This window comes from Anser brachyrhynchus (assembly GCF_964034855.1).
Source record: "Anser brachyrhynchus genome assembly, chromosome: 9".
NCBI classification, from domain to species: Eukaryota; Metazoa; Chordata; class Aves; order Anseriformes; family Anatidae; genus Anser; species Anser brachyrhynchus.
Window position 1 is genome coordinate 13459662 of NC_137703.1, and position 20699 is coordinate 13480360.

General features: G+C 41.7%; 2 protein-coding genes and 1 long non-coding RNA gene across 20 annotated transcripts in view; 1 reads left to right on the forward strand and 2 right to left on the reverse strand.

Moving 5' to 3' along the window:
• DLG1 (discs large MAGUK scaffold protein 1) overlaps positions 1–20699 on the forward strand; it is a 167075-nt gene that overhangs the window by 87770 nt on the left and 58606 nt on the right. For 12 of the 17 annotated variants that reach the window (XM_080604854.1, XM_080604847.1, XM_080604858.1 and 9 more), the window contains one exon: positions 8928–9026. The exons of the other annotated variants lie outside the window; for them this stretch is intronic. In XM_080604854.1, coding sequence (XP_080460980.1) covers positions 8928–9026 — 99 coding nt within the window. The remainder of the gene's footprint in view (positions 1–8927; positions 9027–20699) is intronic. 17 annotated transcript variants of the gene reach the window in all.
• On the reverse strand, positions 9757–20699 carry LOC308199975. The gene is made up of 2 exons (XR_013955134.1): positions 20147–20699; positions 9757–11797 (listed from the first exon to the last, which is right to left on the reverse strand). It is a non-coding gene; the product is annotated as an uncharacterized lncRNA (long non-coding RNA).
• On the reverse strand, positions 11875–20147 carry LOC308199950 (endogenous retrovirus group FC1 Env polyprotein-like). 2 transcript variants are annotated; one of them, XM_080604916.1, is made up of 2 exons: positions 19434–20147; positions 11875–14420 (listed from the first exon to the last, which is right to left on the reverse strand). In XM_080604916.1, the coding sequence occupies exon 2, from the start codon at positions 13451–13453 to the stop codon at positions 12329–12331; it is 1125 nt and encodes a 374-aa protein (XP_080461042.1). In that variant the 5' UTR covers positions 13454–14420; positions 19434–20147; the 3' UTR covers positions 11875–12328. The 2 variants fall into 2 exon arrangements, with proteins under 2 accessions (XP_080461042.1, XP_080461041.1); XM_080604915.1 differs by having other exon boundaries at positions 11875–14590.

The following is a 20699-nucleotide window of genomic DNA, read 5'->3' on the forward strand; positions in this document are numbered from 1 at the left end:
TCAAAGAACCAGACACCATGTGAGAGTTGGTGGTAGCTCTGTAGTTTATATAGTCTTGTCAGTCTCATAGACTAAGCTCTACTTTTGCTACATAGTTCTAGAGCTTCATCCTACAAGCTGCTGGACGGCCTGGCCTGCTCCTATACTGTTGCTTATGGATGTAGTCTTGGAGAAACAGATCCAGGAAAAATATATTTGTACATTTATTGTTAACCAAGTAGCATCAGTGGCAACGTGGCACTGAAGCCATGGCCGGGCCGCAGGACGGCACTGATGTCAGCAGGAACACGGCACAGATGGGGCATCAGCGTTAATGCTAGCTGTGTCCTCAAACTTGGCTGTGCTGGGCAGCTTACAGCTAACGTGGATTGTAAATGAGGATGGATAGCATCTGTGCTTTATTCTTACCACCACCTTGAGACCCCACCAAACAGACTACATATCCCAGAAGGTGCGCTTAGATGAGTATTGACTTTGGCGATTTTGACAAAGATAGATGTGAAGGTCTGAAAACAGGCAGCTTCACCAGCAAAATGTCCTGTGACCTTCCAGGACGTGGTTCACAGAAAAGATATAAAACTGTAATACTAGACCTTAAACTGTGTATCTCTGGAAATAAAACATGGCACTTATTTTCAGTTCAGTCACTGCGTATTGAATGAACATTTTCTTCCACCACTTTTTAAGTTATGTTCACTTCAGTAGATGCTCTATTTCCTACTTTCACGACTGATAAAAACTCAAGCCTACGTTCCTAACACTTCAGCTTGTTTCAACACAGGTTGCTGTTTGTGTGGTATCTGCTGAAAGGCAGTGGGAGGGGTGACGTACACAATTATTTTTGGAATATTCTCTTAGATATTACAATTGCTTTTTGAAGTAACAGAAGTTGGCTCTTGAAGCTTACCTGGTCTTGTAAACGACCTCTGAAGTAGAGGTTGTTAGTCAATTGGTACTACTGTTCTCCCCTTCCAGAGGTACTGTTGTTATCCAGCTATTGTGTGGGTGTTCAAGAATGTGGGAAGATGGTGATTCTTGAAGAAGAACTACTTGTGATATATCATAGGCGCTTCAACAGATTGCCACAAAAAAGGATGCGTTGTACATTAAAGGAGAAAAAAGGTATAAAGTGCTTGGTCAAAGCGATCAATGCAAATTGTTTATATACTAATTTAAAAGAATGAAATATGATTAATCTCTCACTTAGCAATGTGTTGTTCACAGTTTGTAGGTATTGATAAAGCACAACCTGATCCTGAGCCCCCTCTAGTTACATGAAACCACTTAGCACTTGATATTTAGAGTGAAGCAGTTCACACTAGCAATTAATATGATCTGTAGAGAATACTTGCAGGCTTTCTGCAGTCAGAAGAGGATCTTGTCAAACCTGCGCTGCTCTAGTTACATAACTGGTTTTCTTTCTTTGAATTATCCATATGGCCCTCTGCTCCACCAGAGATTTTTTCTACTGGTACAACTGCAAGGCAGGCTTTGCATCACATCACATATGTGAATGTAATTTGGCAGAATGATCTCGGTGACTCTCAGATGTCTGATTCTTCTTGCCTTCGCTACTTTTTCTTTCTCCTTGATTTTTTTCTTTGCTGTATGTTTTCTTTGTGTTTCCATCAAGATTGTTCTATATAAGCCTCATTCCCTGTTTATTATAAAATCCATTCTTCTTCCTCCCATGTTTTTTGACCAAGCTGCTATTATATTCACTTCTCCTACCCATATAACACTAAATTTCAGTGCTCCCTACTGGTTTTTCCACTGGAGATTGCCCTGGCTCACTGTTCAGCCCTGGATGAATTAGGTATTCTTCCTGTACCTCCTGTTCCTTGGCTGTGTTTCAGTGCTTGGAGTACAAGTGTCTTCAAGTTTTTTGTTTTAATTGTTGATATTTTATTGCTATCATCTTAGGGACCAAAGGCATGCGGACTTCCAGGAACAATGTTATACTATTACCAGTTATCTGCTACATCATCTCTATTTTTTTGCCACTGAAGTCAGCATGTCTGTGAGCACATGAGATGTGAATTCCTTTCTCTCTTCTTTTCCCTTGTGTTTTCCCCCTTCTTGTCTGGAGGAGAGCATATGAAGTCAGACACCAGGCTTTCCAAGAATCTGGTATCCAGCATGTCTTCCCATTGCCATCACTTTCTCACTAAGTGCATTTCAAAGCTGGTTTTCGTTTCCGTCAAGAAGCTAGTTAGCGTGTGGGTTTTCTGCAAAGTTGATACCTCGGAGTTGCTCAGTATTAATGTGTGGAAATTTCTCCAAGGAGAAGAAAGTTAGATGTGATGCGCTGGGTATGAGCTGTTAACCTCTATGCACACTCACAACACGCTGATCTTCCTCTCTGCCATTTCTCTTCAATAACAAAATCTAGAGACTCTTGGTCTGTCTGGAACAGAAGTACTTGGGTGCACCTGCCGGTTTGTATCAGTGGGACACGCTCATCGCTCCCTGAGGCTGCAAAGGCAGAAGACATACCTGCCATGTGCAAGCCCAAGTCTGTGAATGTTGCATGACCAACACGTTTTCAGCTTCCTGTCACTGGCCAGAAACCTTTCTGTGTCTGCATGCTTGCATATTGCATTAATGATATGTTATGCAGCTCTTGATTACATCCATTCTGGGTAGAAGATGAGACATGGCAGCTCTTCATGATTAGAGGAGCATCTGTCAGTTCCTATTTATTTCTTAGTATCCACTCTATAAATAACTGTAAAGGTTTGTACTTAGGTCTGTATTTCTAGTTTTTTATTCTGTGTGCAAAAATTATGCTGACTCATACTGTTTTAGTCAGATTTACTATAGGAAAGTGCACAATGGAAGGGAAAATAATGTTTAATGCTCTGAACTGATAACATCTCTTCATCATATTAAAGGACTGTACAGCTGACTTAATCAAGCTCTGTTTGCTATGGGTTGGTGTCCTTCATTCTTATCATGGCCAGTGCCAGATATTCAGATTCACGACATGTTCCTAGACCAGACCCATAGGCAGGAGACAGATGGTGTGTGCTGTGCAGGTCCAGAGCTGTGCAAATCAAACGTGGGTTGTGTCTGCTGGCAAGAAGGCTGCATGACTGCTGACTTCAGACCGTGTCTTCCTTCAGTGAGGCCAGTCACACAGCTGTCCCTGCTAGATGGCAGTTTTTGTGTAGACTCTGGGAACTTAGTGTTTGACCCTTATCTCTTTTTAGAAAGATTAATTTAAAATTGGCTGGTAAAATTCAATATTCAACAGTATGATTGCATCAAGCTAGCTCCTCTTTGCATTCTTTTTTTTTTCTTTTTTTTTTTTTCTCCTTCGGGGCTTAGAGTTGTTTTGAAGGGTTTTGTTTTGAAAATAAGGGTAAAAATGTAATATAGAGATCATGCATCTGTGGCCTTAAAAAAACTGAATAAGCAATAAAGTAATAAGGAGTTTTGGTTCTTTTAAATAATTGTCTTATGCTTTTGTATTTTTATTTTTTAATTTAAACAACATATAAAATTGTGGTCTTGCAGTGCTGATGTATTTCATGGAAATGCAGCTCTTGAAATTATCAAAGTAATTCGACCCCCATAAAGTGTTCCAGAAAGTAGAGGAATAGGCAGCTTAAAATATTTTCTAGTTGCAAATCTCAGAGAGATTTTGAGGTTGTAAAAATACATTGAAATTTAGGGGTAGTTAGGACCTTATGTGTGAGAGAAAATAGCTATAACCTTTCATAGCTTCGTTTTATTAAAGCCAGATGAGTTTTGCCATCTGTTCAATAACTTGTACATTGCATTGATTATCTGTGCCTAGCAAATTGACAGTTGTGGGGTGGTTCAATGATGCTCTTTAAATAGCGTGAGAGTACCTAACGTGTGGCACTAGCTAAAACAGTATCTAGTGTTTTTTTCCTATGACCATAATCCAGAAAACAATATTTTGAACATTTGCAGGAAGCGATATTTTTGTTTATTTTCTCCCAAAAAGGACTGTGTGTGTTGCTAGTTTCATGACTACTTACTGCCACGACTACAAATACTGTGGTGCTGCAGATGACTGTGGGATGGGAACGCTCAAGCGAACTGATTTAACTAGGAGCTCCAGAAGAGAAATGCATCAAAACCTTCACGTGCAGCCAAAGCAGTCTTTCCAGCATCAGCAGCAGGCACTGAACATTCATAAATCTTTTAGTTCATCTACGCTACCAGCCTCTTCCAAACACAGAGGAAAATTTACTAACCTGCGTGATAGTGTAAAAAAGAGTCCTACAAAAAGCACAGCAAAAGTTAAAGCTGCCAGTGGTTGGGTGTCTGATGGCTCGTGCTCTAATTGTTCCTTAGAAAAGGTACGTACTGCACTAGGCATTTATAGATGTGCATTTTTATAAGATTTTATGCTCTTGTAGAATGAGATAAGGGGGAGATGATGCAAACAGTAGATAATATGCCATACATCTTCCTGTAGTTTTAACCCTGCTGTTTCCAGAGACTTGTTTTGCGTTTTATAGTTAGCAATCAAAGTAGTAATAATCGGAGTCTAACAGAAATACTTCTGTTCAGTATTTTCCCGTTAAGATGGTTGCACTGTATGCAGTGTGTTCTTTAAATAGTAACTTGAAAGTGAGGAAGGTCTGGTTTGCTTTATTGTTATTCTCCAAAATCTGTCTTCTACTACATGAAAATAGCAGCCTGATGGAATTTGCTGATTTAGTTATCTGCTTTGAGATGTGTGTGGTGCTTTGATTCATTTCAGGTTAGTTCGTGTTCCATGATAGAAAGGGTTACTGTGTATGTTGGTTAAAGTTGAGAAAATGGGTGTGATCTTCCTTTTCACAAGGTCTGGACTTCAGTATTAGGTTTGGAGGTACTTACTGCCGTAATTTTGATTAATTGCTGAAAGGCATTATGAAATTAGCAAGCATACCACTTGTTAACTGATAATTGTTAGTTTATATGATTAGAAGGTCCATCACATTAGACTTTTATCCAACAAAATTATTCATGTGATTGTTGTAACAAAATTACTTTTTGGTGTAGGTTTTAGTGCATTTATTTCATCTGACAGATTCAGTTAGTGTGGTGTTGTTCAAGTTATGCATTCCTGTATATAATAGTCTTATCATAAGTGTGTGCCACAGTTCATATGTATACAAAGAATGTTTTAGTTGGCCCATTACTTTCTTTGTAGTATAGATAAGTTTGCCATCTTAATAAACCATCTTATTAACCTAGAATTATTAAATGTTGTACTGAGACAACTTATTTTGAGGAAAAGCTTTAGTTTTTCAGAATACTGTAACGTATTAATCTAACAAATTCCTAAACATTATAAATGTCTTTTTCTTGAAAATTCTTGGGTAGCAGAGCATTGGAAGTGATACCGTGGGCTGTTGGAGCTTATTCAGCTGCTCTCACATATACTTGTATCACATAAACATTTTCAGACTGATTATGCGGCATACTAAAATAAAATTAGCTTTCTTCTCTTAAGACTTTCCAGGTCGTCTTGCATTGATGGTTAGAATTCATTTGATTTCTTGCACTGGCCTCTAGCCCCTAACTAATGTTTTTTTGGGTGTGGTGTTGGGGAGAAGGGCTGGTTCTTCCATTGGCACCTGACTTCCCCCAGCACACCTTAGCTGATAGGTCTTGCTTGGGCTCCAAGGGGATGTAGAAAAATATATAAAAATGTACATAGGGTTGTCGAAAAAGCAGATACTGAAGGTTGCTTGGATTCCCTTCTTTCTTGGGTTATACAGTCTCCTCTCCCTTTCCTTGCACCACTCTTTTCCCATCTGCACCCTTTTTACAGCTTCAGAGCTCACATTCACAAGTTACATTCTGCTGCTTCATTGCAGGTGAGCTAAGGGGTGTTGTGTTGGGAAAGGGAAGGAAAGGAGGTGAAAACTCGCTGCGCTCCAACTCTGCAAAAGGCTATATGTGAAGCACTAGCCTGCAGTGGAAAGAAGGAAATGTAGGTAAAGGGTAAAGGTGCATCTGAGTGACATGTGCAGCACATAGAGCCGAGATGGTGGGACACGCGTGTCCCCAGATCTCGGTACCACATATGTTCTGACTGGCTTTATGGTGCCAGCATGTAAGCCACCATCAGCCTTACAGTCTACTTTGCTAACTGAAACACGCCAGATGCTGCTTTTTTCATCTCCAAACTTGAACTGTCTGTTCCACTAATTGTATTGTAGCACTCTGTTCCTGCTCTAGTTTGAGCTTTCATCATAATGGTGGCGTAGCGAGCATTTCAGATACAGGCACACTATTTATCATCTAGTAAAAGGTTGTAAATACTTTCTTATCTCTACTGCCAGTGCTTTATCTTTATGCTTTTAGGAAAGTGTTTCCTTTTTGTTGGTCTTGATTGGTGTTTTATTATTAGCGGCTGAGTTTTCTGAGGGTGAAGAGTATCCTCCATTGCATTTCAATTCCAGAAGTTAAATTTCAGGTAGTACTGCAGTCTGTATCAAAAGCCGGGGTAGAGGAATTGTGCGCAAGGAGAAAAAGGGGTTCTAAGTTAAACCAGCCTATTTTAGGTATAAAACCTCACTAAACAAATCCTTTGTGAGTCTTGTAATTGAATAACTAACAGCTTTATTCAAACTCTTTAGATAATTTTCCACTTGTGTGAATTGTAAGTCTAGCAGTAAAGTGACTTACTTGAAGGTCAGCGCAAGTGTGTTTCAAGACTGGGTTTCCTTTCCTCTCCTCTTCCCTGCCTTCGTTGTGGTAACCACAGTACCTACATCAGTTCGCTGTACTCCATAAAACTGTTCATGTTTAAATGAAGACTGTCTTGTCTTCATTTGTGTTGGTGTATCCTTTGAAAAAGGTCATCACGTCACCTCTTTCTGCAGTGGAGGAGACTCCACAGGAATGCCATCAGGAAGCTTGGATGAGCAGGGAATGGAGGGCTGCGAAGAGCATGTGGATACCAGGCCAACAGCACCAAGGAAAAGCATGATGGCCAGGCTAACAGCTTACAAGACTGGAACCCTAAAGCCTTAAAGGACTTTGAATGATACCAGTTTTAAAAGAATAATAGTAAGGATTAGAATTGGAACTGACTGGGAGAGTTCTTGAAGTGACTGGGAAAGAGAAGCCCAGAGAGACAAGGGAGTTAGGAACTGAGACAAGAAGTGAAGCATGAAAATAAGGCTGCTATTTGGTGCAGAGAGGTGCGTAGTTGCTTGACCTACAAAGAAAACTATTACTGGGTCAGCTGTTTTGCTAAGCCAAAGGGTAGGGGATTGCGTGGTTGATATCTGAGAATAACTTCAGTTGTATTTCACCTTCTCTTGTTCCAGGAGCTGCAACTGTGAAGCACAATTTTTCTAATCTGCTAACGGTTAGCTTTGCAGCCCTAGCGTTGTGCTGTATTTTGATAGGTAGTGTGTGTACATCTGACCATTTGGTTAATGGGGTTTTTGCTCTGTGCACATACGGGAAGCTTCTTGTTTTGGAACAAGACAAATCTGAAGGGGAAGCTTAATTTTTGCATGTGTGGGGCTAAGTAATTGCTGAAGCATTTTAATTTGATCTGTCCTCTAAAGGCTGCATCACTGATCTCCTATCTCCTGCTGACTGGAGGTTTGCTGCACTGAGCATGCCCCACAGCTTTTGGGAAATGCATATTATTGTTTCTCTAGAGCAATTTACATTCCTGTATCTCTTCCCCCCCCCCCCCCCCCCCCTTTTTTTTTTCCCCTAAACACATGAAAGATTGTGGTGGTGTCCATGTAAGGGTGTTTAAATGACATTAATAATAATGTTCGAAGACATCAAACGTCTTGTTCCAACATCTTTCCACATTTTTCACCAGCTGTTAATTTTAGATAGAGCTGAAAAAACTAGAAATACCGTATCCACATTTAAGAAGGGTTGCTACTCTTGAGTGGTGCTAGGTTTCTTTAATCTTTTAATCTTTGCTTTTACTCTTTCATTTAGTTTATGCTATTGATGTAGACTGCTTTGTGTTTTAATAGATTTCAAGCTTCTGAGATGTCTAATACTTTTATGTTCTGTTTTTTTTTTTTAACTTGTTTTCCGGATTTAGTAATTTCATTCTGTGGTTATTCTTCAGCATATTTTCACAAGTGTGTCTTGGAACAGCCAAGTTGCAAGAACTTTGATTTGTTGTTCAGCTGGTAATCCTGATGGTTGCCAGTAGTCTGTTGCTGACAGCTTGTTGACAACCAGTATGTTAACATCTCGGAGTGATTTGAATCAATATTTTGCCCAGAATGCTATTTATAATCTTGTTTCCTTGCAGCTTATGTGTCAGTAGCTTTCCTGTTTATTGTTTTAATTACAATTCCTAAAACCCAAATCCTACTGGGCTGTATATTTGTATGGTAAACCTATGTAAAGATCTTTATATGAAAGGGTGGAATGAATCAGTGTTAGGATCTTCCAACCACTTGACTAAAAGATTTTCTTTGACTTGAACTTGGTTTAGAAAATGCATGGTAGTTTTGATTTTTTTCCCCCATGTATCGACAAGGAACTTTAATTTGTTCAGTGCTACCAACTTTAGTCATTGTTTCCTTTCCTTTACTTGTTGTACAATGATGGGGGGCACATGTTGTGAAACCAGCCTACAAAAAGCTGGAGTCTGCCCACTGATGTGAAAAGGCAAAGTTTCTCTTTTACCCCGCAAAGTCTCACTGTCCTGCACTGCAAGGTGAGTAGCTTGGTGTGAAGAAGCAGTGTGGCTGTGTCCTATTTCTTTGGGTTATGTGACATTAGCGCACTGCTGGGAATGCAGTGCAGCATGGCCCATCTGTTTTCAGGTGTGGTTAAAGTCTCCAAATCCATCTGCTCTTTCAGAATATTAAAAAAAAAACAACTATACAATTTGAATCTTGTTTGTTTTAGAATGTTTTTGTAGTTTTCATTATTTTTGACATTGTATTGGTGATTTTTAGCCCACAGAAGCTGTTCCTTCCTCTTCTCCCATTGTCCCTGTGATCCCTGTCCCACCAGTCCCTGCCGAGACCACTGTCATCCCATCCACCATACCGCAGGTTTTTATTCTTTTCTGTTGTTTTTGTTGTTAAATTTGTTCAACTCTTATATAATTTATTTCATTCTTTTTGTTTAAATTAAATGTTTTGGTACTGCCATACAAGTTTGAAATGAACGTGAAATAGTTAAATTAGTAATACACTGCTGTTCCATCCTGTGTTTTGTTTGTTTTATAGCAGCTTTTAGTCCATTTAAAAGTGCATATGTTTCACATAAATGTATATTAATAATTTTTTGAAACAACTAAAGAAAGCACCATAAAGGAATGGAAAGAAAGGGATATTTTTTGTTGGCACGTAATGCTCCGACTGCTTGAATTATTTATTCTGGATAATTATCTCATATACTCAGTGTAAGTCTTTCATCCATGACTTCTGTTCTGTTTCTGTTGTTGGTGTACTTGGGGCACGGTAGAATACAAGGGTATTTTGTTAATTTCTGTTCTTAATAATTTGACTCACAGAATGATGTTCACTTCTAGGCCTTTATCCTTTAGGATAAAATGTCAACAACACACAAACCACGACAGAAAAAACACACAAAGCACGACAGAAGCTGCCAAAAGATGAGAGAAAGCAGTAAACATGAGTTAACATCACTATCTTGTGTATAACTTTGAATGTGTGACTGCACCCTGGCCAGCTATAGAGTAATTTAGGATAGATAGTGGTGACGTTTTTGCAAATAGAAAAGCCTTCTGCTTTTATTTGATTTTGACTTTTATTGTGAGTTTTACTGAAAAAATATTGAATGATGAAGACATGCCTTCTAAAAAGATGTGCCACCACTTCTAACTTTTTGGTGACAGATCCGTGTTAACTTCAAAAGGGAATTAAGCTGTCAAGAATAATACAATACTGGGATATTTCTGTAGTCTACACATCAGTATTCTTTTCTTAAGGTCTGCTGTCAAACTGGGTGGCTAAACCTGCAACAGGCGTTAATTTTTTCTCTGTTACAATGCTAAATGTTACGTAGTCCAGTAACTTATAAAAAGTTCTTATTCTTTTTTAAAAGTCGAGTTTCTAGTGGAAATGTGTTTACATAAACCTGTCACCCATACTTGTAACAGGCAGACCAGAAACATGGCTAGTTTTAAATCTATATCCTTCTTTTGGAGTGATTGTGTCCACATCAGCATATGAGGCAGACAGACAAGGGCACACCGGTGGACTTCTACTGTCAGACCTGACGGATAAAGCCTGTTGAGTTTCCAGTAACACTTACTTTCAGGGAACTGCTAAATTTAACTTAAAATCATAATAATAATTAGAACGTGTATTTTTTTTATTTGAGAAAATATTGTAAAATATTTTTTTGACTGAGAGACTACTCAACAGCCATCACTGTGGCAGTGTTTGTACCCGCCGACGGTGCTGGTTTACAAGCAGAGCAGCAAGAACTGGGTGATCTGTGCCTCTGTCTTCTGGGTGCATACAAATGCCTGCAGGAGCCAGCTATGTAATTCTGCATCATACACAGTTCTAAGCAATTAGAAAACACCGTAGGAAGGTATCAATTTTGGATTTGGCAGATGCAGTTTTGTGCAACAGATACGTTTCTCTATTCTGTTAGTCACTTTACCCCTTAGGCAAGCCCTTAGTGTGCTTGTAAACAGACTCGTCAAGTGGCTTTTAAATATTTGAACAAGCCCTGGCACAGCAGTTTGAAACTGTTAGGTAATTTGGAGGTGTCTTGCATAACAGACTGAAATAGCTGGTCGTCTTTCGAAAAACATTTGCTGTTTTGAGTTAGGTGTTGCCCTGTGTCTGTAGTGTCCAGGCCTACCTCTGGAGTGGCTGCCAGAAATGTGTCCTCCTTCCTGCTTGGAGAAGGTGGTAAATGGCTGCTTCTGGGCAGAGAACGATCGTTTGTTTTCAGCTCAGTCTTTTGTAGGGAACATCCAAGTCACCCCTTGCTTCCTAGCTTTTGGGGTTTTTTAAAAAACTTACGTTTTTTTCAGAAGTTTGTTGATGTAATGGTAATGAGGCTAAAATGCAGAATATGAAGATGTTAATGTAATTGTCATGTTTTTGTAGGTCTTTAAATGTGTTTAACGCTGGCTTTTGTTACAGTCTGTTAAACTGTACCTAAAAAAAAAAATTTTTGCTCACACATACAGACACATTTACACACACACATACACATTTATACATACCCAGAGAAAGATGTTAAAAAAAAAAATAATATCTTAATTTTGCAGATTATGAATTTTTATACGTATGAAAATCTCCCTACAACTTTAATGAAATCGAGATTTACTTGGTGTTGTGCCACTGAGTTCGTACATCTCATTGGGCTTAGTATATGAACAGTATTTGGGGTCAGGAACATATCTGCACTCATTTTGTTCTTAGAGCAGGCCGGATGCTAGCATTTACAACACCATTGCCTGTAGTTCTTGGAAGTTCCCTTGTCAGTGAGAAGAGCATCTAGTTATATCTAGGAAAGAATGCAAACATTTGTGGCTTCTCCGTTTGTGCCTGCCATTAGTATGAGGCATGAAAAGTATTTTTATTCCACTCAGCCTCTTCCTTATGTATTGGAGGGGAAAAAAAAAGAAATCTGTTTCAAAGTGTTTCAGATACATTTTTCCAGTATGAATTTTCTTTCAGCTGAAACTGCATTTTCATAGAAAAGTTTTCAGTAACATAAGCAAATAATTGTTTCCTTATTCTAAAGTTCCTGGACAGTAAGCATGTCATATAATTTTGTATTTCTGTAGCAGTAATGTCTAACTTCTTACAGCCTATGAATCCATAACATATTTCTCATTGTGAGAAACACTCCGTAGCCAATAACTTAGGCTCAGGCGAGGATCTCAGTGAAGTAGTAATTTATTCGCGATTGCAATGGCGGGCGCCCCACAAGCAGGAGAGCGCACCCACTAGTTCCAAAACACAGTTTATATACTTTTTGATGACAGGACCCTCCCCTGTTTCCCCATTGACTGGGTAATCCAGGTTCACAATCTATCTGATGCTTCACAGACAATGCCTGGCCTTCAGTTGCTGGCCTGTTAAATTTCAAGCTTCTTTTGACTTTTTTACTGTTTGAAGTGGTAATGTTTCATCACTTATCTGATTTGACTTGACACCGTGATCTTCACCTAATTGCTCTAAGGAGTCCGGCTGTCTGCATTTTACAAGGTTTTCTGTTAAGCTTTCTTATCACTGTAAGCATATTTCAATACCACATTCCTTCCTTCTATACAATGTAACACTGCAAAAACAACATTTCCATTCCCACAATTCCCCCCTTTTCTCTTTTTATAATTTGTTGATTTTTGCAAAATTTTGCTCTAAGGTGTAATTTGGTAGATGTCTTCCTCTTCTTCACTTTCTTTGCTTTCCATTTCCTCTAATATCATCATCTTATCTGAGTAGGGTGGTGTATCCATGGTCATTTGTTTCGAAAGTGCAGTTTCAATTAACCGTTGGACAAGTCCCCTTACACAGGGGATAATGCAACAACCAATGGCTGTCAAAACTCCTGCTACTACAATCAAGGATGTAAATATGGACACTACCATTCCTTTCCATTTACCAAACCAAGATTCCCACCATCCTGTGATGGAAGTGTCTGCTCCTGAGTTTTCTGCCAATTCATTGGCAAGGGTGGTAAGCCCTTGCAATGCTCTAGTTACTGTGCCATCCGGGGCAGTATTGTTAGGGATAAAAGTACAACAATGGTTGCCCAGCATCACGCACACACCACCTTTCTCCGCAAGAATCATATCTAATGCTATTCTGTTTTCCCAAGCCATTTTGCTGGTGACATCTAGTTGTTCAGCGATTCCTCTTATCGCATCTCTTGTATAGTTTATGAATCTCTGCTGATTATAATAGATATAATTAATCCAATCCACATTTTTATTAATTGTTACCCACCAGAACAGTGACTCAAACCCTGCAGCAATTTGATTCCTGGCTTTATGTTCATCAGGAACTCCTCTAGGCACCCCTATAGAATCTATGTATACTCTATCATCAAATGATATTCCTAAGCCTCTTTTACTTCTTCTGGGTATTTGTGATGTTTCGCTTTCAAATGCCAGGGTGAAGGGTATAGCTAATTGAACAAGTGCACAAGTGCCTCCCCAGTTAGATGGTAGGGTGGACCGTAAGATCTTCCCTCCATAGTACCACCAGAGATCTGCCCTGGGGATCTCAAGTCTGGAGCAGTTTCCCATCAAGTCCTCAGTAGCATTCAAGGTCCTCGTGCACAAGGCAAATTCTCCCAGATGCCAGGTAGCACTCACACCCTGCCGTGAGAGGCAAGCTGTATGGTTACCTATAGCTGTGGAGAATACAGGGGGAACCCTGATATTGCTATCATGCGAGGAAGGGAATAGTAAAGAGAGAGACTTACAGGCCTCATTTCCCCAGGCAGTCTTTTCTTGGTACAATGCAATCATACATCGCATCCCTCGGGAGTCCTCGGTCCACCCCAGTGGGCAGGGCACTATCTGGGCAATCAGTCATCCCGAGGCACAAGCATAGCAATTGCTATGGTTGAGACTCTGGACAGTATATTTGACCCATTCTATCCAGGCATTCACATCCCCATACCCTGTTTCAATCTCAAATGTTTGAACTGCCGCATTTCAAAGAAGGCCTCCTGTTTTCTCTCCTGTTTTCTCCTTGAGTTTCTCCCTTTCTCTGATGGCAATAGAGGATCGTTTCCATACAGCTATTCTCAATCTGGCTGTTGGGTCTCTACCAGTTATTTGTTCCCTCTGCTCAATTGTCGTTGGGCATTTAAATCTCCACAAGCTAACACCTCACAAGCATCAAACATGGCAGATTGTGGTACATAACCCTCTGTCACATTCACCCATATTTTTATGGGGTATCCCATCTTACTATTATCTGGTCATGCCTTTTCCAAGTTGCCAATTGACCAAGGCTTTCTCTGAGGCCTATAATCACTAAAAACAAAATTAATAATTGATTTTTCCCTGTCATTATTTTTAAACCTTAGGTTTCCAAATAATTATCAATACAAAGAATAAGATATACACTACTACCATAACAAACCCCCCTTGGGAACACTTCAATTCACTATAGGCCAGTCCTTTCTCTCAATCACAAGTCACACTCATTAGTTACCTGTGAAAATAAAAGGTTAGTTTACAATCGCAAGCTCTTATCCCGCTCAGAGTCCGCTATGAGATTTTTCTCTTCGATTTCAGCTTCCAACAAGTCTTCTGTAGGAACAGCTTCCCAGGTACTAGGGTCGACGGATGCCTTCACTCGAGTATAGTGAGTCCAACCTTTTTCCGCAGTTCCTATGGCTGTTTCAGTGGTTAGTAGTACTTGGAAGTGTCCTTCCCATTCGGGCCGGAGTTGATCCTTTCCAGGTCTGAATCAGGACCCAATTTCCCACGGGTCCTGAGAAATGACAAAGAAGAGGACAACCCCAGAACACAGTTCTTAAGAAAACTCTCTTGTTTCGAATTGTGGTATCTCATCCCTTCTGCCCAGACAGGGTAATCCGAACAGCATCTCATACGGTGAAATTCCTATATTGTTTCTTGGTGCTGTTTGAACCTGGAGGAGTGCTAAAAGTAAACATTTTACCCAAGGAAGTTGGGTTTTTAACACTAATTTAGTTAATTGCTTCTTTAATGTCTGGTTCATTCGCTTTGCCTTCCCAGAAGAGGAGGGGTGCCAGGGGGTGTGAAAAGCCCACTCAATCTCTAAGGCCTGCATTAACCCTTGCAGTACTTGTGAAGTGAAATTATTTCCTTGATCTGAATCAATGTTTTCAGCTATCCCATATCTAGGGACTATTTGCTCCGGTGATACCTTAGCCACCGTGTTTGCAGTGGCAGATAAGAGGGGAAAGCTTACACCCATCCAGTCACGTGGCCAATTAGGACAAACAAGTACTTAAATCTCCCTCCTTTACGTAACTCAGTAAAGTCTACCTGTATACTTTGTAAAGGTCGAATCCCTGGCTCCCGTCCCCCTCTAGGTTAGTTACAAATGACCTTTTTATTTGCTTTTTGACATATGGTACATCCTCTGCATATTTGCTTCACTAAAGTGTATATTCCTACACAGACATACTTTCTTAGCACAACATCACACATTGCTTGCATCTCCCAATGACTCTCTTGATGTAAAACATCATATTTGCCTCATTGGTGCTTTATTCAGCATTTCTCTCCCATCAGGGAGTATCCATTTTCCCTCAGGCTTCGTGGCTCCTGATTCCTTACAGAAATCTCTCTTAAAAACTTTTTAGTTCTTTCTTAGTTTTCAACAATTCCCTGAATCCTCTCTGGATTTATTCTCAGTTTTCCCTCAGACATTAGATGCCTTAAATACCTGACTTCTCTTTCTACGTATTGTAATTTATTTTTCAATACTCCCAAGCCCTGCTTTCCCAGAAAGTTGAATAGCTTGTTAGTAGCTTCCTTCACAACTGTTTTCTCCTGTCCTGACAATAAACAATCATACACATTTTGTAACAGAAATTCCTCCTTGGGAGGTTGGAATTGCTCCAAAATCTGTTCTAGAACTTTGCCCAAATTAATCGGTGGCCCTGTAAACCCCTGAGGTAAAACTGTCCATATGTATTGTTGCTTCCGCCCCCACTTCAGAGTCTTTCCAGTCAGAGGTGAATATATCTTTGCTCTCAGGGCCTGAGAGCACTCCATTAATACCACTGTTATTCCAGTCTAACAATTTACTATTTGAATGCCCAATTTCATCATCAAATCCCTTCCCAACAAGTTAGTCCCTGCCTTGGGTACATACAATAATTGCCCAGAGATCATTTTATCCCCTAGTCTCAGCTTGGTACCCCCCAAAGGTGGCACTGTTACCCCAGCCCCTTCTACCCCCATCACTTGTTAGGGTTTCATTAGTTAATTTAATCCCTGATACTTTACAGGCCAGTAATGACCTAGCTGCCCCTGTGTATTGTGTTTGATGGCAAGGTTCGGGAGGGGGCTGCAGTGGCAGCCCCCACGAGGAGAATCCAGAAACCACCCCGTAGCAGATAAGGGACAATTTCATCCGGCCCCAGAGGGGCCCACCGCTGCCCAGAGCCAAGCCATGAGCAACACAGTCCGTGCCTCTGTGAGAGCACATCCACGAAAACAAACATACAAACAAACAAAAACCTGCTGCTCAACAGCAGCTGGGAGAGCGAGGAGTGAGAAACCTCCCCGCAGACACCAAAGTCAGCACAGACGGAGGGGGTGGAGGCGCTCCAGGCGCCGGAGCCGAAGCCCCCTGCGGCCTGTGGAGAGGCCCCTGGTGGAGCAGGCTGCCCCCCCTGCCCCCCCCCCCCCTTCTCGATACTTGGGAAACTGACCAAACACCACAGCAAATATACCAAAACTTCTAGACGGTTACTTAGATAATGCCTACATCCTCTTTCCCTGCTCATTCAACTTTCCCAACTCATTCAAAAAAACAGCTCTGTCAAACATTACATACCACACCTTTAACACCTTTAATAACCCTTTTTAACACTTCTTCCTATCTTTCTCCAGCCTGTACTTTCTCCAAAGTCTCAGTCATTAGCCAACTTAATTCCATACCTTTCTCCCTCATCCCATTTTCCTTCTCTCCTCCTTCTTCCACTCCGGATATTCCTACCTGAAGTGGCCAGCCTGCCCACACTTAAAACATCCCATCAAAGCCTGTCCCTGCTAAGATTCAGGCCACAACACGGGTTGCTTTCCTTGCCTGCCATTCCTTCATCTCTCTTCCCCTCTTTTCCATCCTGGCCCTGACTCCCCCTGAAGATTTTCTTCCTCTTTCTCCAACCCTCTGCCTGACTACCTGCTACACTGTCAATACCATTAGTTTCACTCTCTGCTTTTCCTTCTCATCTCCCCTCTTGACACACACGTTCAGGGCCTCCCACAGGAGGGCCCCCCAGTGACTGTTCACTACATCCCCCCCACCTTCTGGAGCATTTTCTGTGCATCTTGCCAGGCTTCAATCACAAAATGAACTTTCAAGAGCCCTTGGGATACCGGGTCCTCAGGATTCATCCCCAAGTACTTTCTCATTCTGACCCCAAGTCTCTCATATGATTTCTGTGTTGCACACTATTATTCTTCCAGCCAGGATCGGCAAGTGGTTATTTCTGCCCTGCCGGTATTACCCCTGGTCCTGGAGGATGAGTTCTTTCCCATTTTTGTATTGCAGCTCTCCTCCTGATCATTCCCATTTCTTTCCCTGTAAACAACATATTTATATACATAATTCCCCCTCCCCAAGAGTATAAGTTAGGTCCTAGGAAACTCCTAACCTCTCTGCTGGTAAGGAGGGGGGGAAGTTCACTTAAGAGGATACACAGTTAGTGTTAGTGCTGTTAGTATCAGGGAAGGCAAAATTTTCAGTACCTCTTCTACCTTGTTCTAATTCTTTTACCAGTTTGGGGTACCTCCTGTTCCCAGAGCTAATGTTATCTATAGTTCCTGTCTCTTCTTTCGGAGGAACTGCTACAGCAGCCGCTGCTGCTGCAGCAACTTGGGGGTTATAAGGAGGAGGTAAGTTATCCAGAAGGTCCCATTTATCACTTGTCTCTTCCTTTTTCTTTCCCTCTTTATTCTGATTTTGCTCAAAACCAAATTTATTCCTTGTATCCAACAAGCTGCATACTCAGATTCTTCTTCCGAAAATGGAAATTTGTTATTAACATAAAAATTTAAGGCCTGACATACCCAATCTTTGTCAGACCCGTATTTTGGCCAAAATACTGCAGCTCCTTTAATTGGTTCTTTCGTCCAGACTGATACACAATATTTAACCATTTTCTTCCTATCTTTTTCCTTAGTTTTGGGGTTATTCTTCCAATTTCTCAACATCCTTCCTAAAGGACAGTCGGGAGGCACTCCCCCAGGGATATCTCCCTGTCCCCTGGAACTCATATTTCCCATTTTTCCTATTCTGGAAAATGGGGGTGTACTGCCAAGCACTTCCCCGTGCAAGGGCTACCGCACACCTATGAGTTTACCAGATTCCCTGGTGTACTTCCGAGCACTACCCCGTGCAAGGATTACCGCACACCAAATTTCCCTGGTGTACTGCCAAGCACTACCCCGTGCAAGGCTTACCGCACACCAAATTTCCCTGGTGTACTCCGAGCACTACCCCGTGCAAGGATTACCGCACACCAAATTTCCCTGGTGTACTCCGAGCACTACCCCGTGCAAGGATTACCGCACACCAAAATTCCCTGGTGTACTCCGAGCACTACCCCGTGCAAGGATTACCGCACACCAAATTTCCCTGGTGTACTGCCAAGCACTACCCCGTGCAAGGCTTACCGCACACCAAAATTCCCTGGTGTACTCCGAGCACTACCCCGTGCAAGGATTACCGCACACCAAATTTCCCTGGTGTACTGCCAAGCACTACCCCGTGCAAGGCTTACCGCACACCAAAATTCCCTGGTGTACTCCGAGCACTACCCCGTGCAAGGATTACCGCACACCAAATTTCCCTGGTGTACTTCCGAGCACTACCCCGTGCAAGGATTACCGCACACCAAATTTCCCTGGTGTACTGCCAAGCACTACCCTGTGCAAGGCTTACCGCACACCAAAATTCCCTGGTGTACTCCGAGCACTACCCCGTGCAAGGATTACCGCACACCAAATTTCCCTGGTGTACTGCCAAGCACTACCCCGTGCAAGGCTTACCGCACACCAAAATTCCCTGGTGTACTCCGAGCACTACCCCGTGCAAGGATTACCGCACACCAAATTTCCCTGGTGTACTGCCAAGCACTACCCCGTGCAAGGCTTACCGCACACCAAAATTCCCTGGTGTACTCCGAGCACTACCCCGTGCAAGGATTACCGCACACCAAATTTCCCTGGTGTACTGCCAAGCACTACCCCGTGCAAGGCTTACCGCACACCAAAATTCCCTGGTGTACTCCGAGCACTACCCCGTGCAAGGATTACCGCACACCAAATTTCCCTGGTGTACTGCCAAGCACTACCCTGTGCAAGGCTTACCGCACACCAAAATTCCCTGGTGTACTCCGAGCACTACCCCGTGCAAGGATTACCGCACACCAAATTTCCCTGGTGTACTGCCAAGCACTACCCTGTGCAAGGCTTACCGCACACCAAAATTCCCTGGTGTACTCCGAGCACTACCCCGTGCAAGGATTACCGCACACCAAATTTCCCTGGTGTACTCCGAGCACTACCCCGTGCAAGGATTACCGCACACCAAATTTCCCGAGACTCTTCCTTTCTCTCCCTTATCTCACGCTTCGTCCGTCTCCGGCCGCGCCCCTCGCGGAGCTACGGAACCGCGGATCAGGACTCCACACTCGCTTCGTACAAAAGTACGTCTCAATCACACATCACACATCACACAGAGTCTCACCCGACCCCCGAGGCAATACTTAATATTTCTTACCTTGGTCTGTGCACAGAGTTACCGGATCAATTCTTAAAACCCTGAGTGCCTACCTTCTTCCTTTTCCCCACTACTTCACGGATCCTGCCTCTTTAATCAGTCTCGGGCCCTCTGTCAGCTCTCCGCAGAACCGCCACCGTCGATGCACAGGACCGCTGAAATCAGCGGGGCATGCCTTCCTGCTGCTGCGGCGGTGGGGCTCCCCGGTAGGTGACTGGCTCCCGGACGAGCCCCCAATTGTGAGAAACACTCCGTAGCCAATAACTTAGGCTCAGGCGAGGATCTCAGTGAAGTAGTAATTTATTCGCGATTGCAATGGCGGGCGCCCCACAAGCAGGAGAGCGCACCCACTAGTTCCAAAACACAGTTTATATACTTTTTGATGACAGGACCCTCCCCTGTTTCCCCATTGACTGGGTAATCCAGGTTCACAATCTATCTGATGCTTCACAGACAATGCCTGGCCTTCAGTTGCTGGCCTGTTAAATTTCAAGCTTCTTTTGACTTTTTTTACTGTTTGAAGTGGTAATGTTTCATCACTTATCTGATTTGACTTGACACCGTGATCTTCACCTAATTGCTCTAAGGAGTCCGGCTGTCTGCATTTTACAAGGTTTTCTGTTAAGCTTTCTTATCACTGTAAGCATATTTCAATACCACATTCCTTCCTTCTATACAATGTAACACTGCAAAAACAACATTTCCATTCCCACATCATGGAAGTACATGTTGCTGTACTGTGAATGAATGTCTGATGTGAATTGCTTTTCACAAGATGGTTTTGTAGATATTTTCTTCAATAAGATAGTTATCTATAAGCTTGCATTTTTGCAGTTTTTTTTTTTTTTGAAACAATAAAAAAAGAAAGTGAAATACAAAAAACTTTCCAGTAGGAAGAAGTAGGAATCAAAGCCACCAGAACTTTTTTAGGATATTGGCTGGTTAAGCAGTCCTGAATGTCGTATCACAAACACTAGGGTAACTGACATTTTGTCCAATGATAGCATGAATCATATTTTTTTCCACTTGAAAAACAAGATAAAAGACAGAATTTGTATACAAAATCTATGAGCTCAGAATGTGATTTTGTGGTGTGAAAGCACTTTCTTCAGGATAGAAACAAGTGTTTCAAAAGAGGTCAATATTTGAGATTGTTAAGCTGAGGCTACCTTTTGACAGACCTTTGAGAAACCCAGCAAACCAAATGTTGTATAATTACTGTTAGTGTTTTCTTCTACGTTGTGTAATATTTTTTTGATTCTTCTT

Coding starts and splice junctions, on each gene's coding strand:
- LOC308199950 (XM_080604916.1), bottom strand. CDS start 13,453: ATGCGATGTATGATTGCATTGTACCAAGAAAAGACTGCCTGGGGAAAT.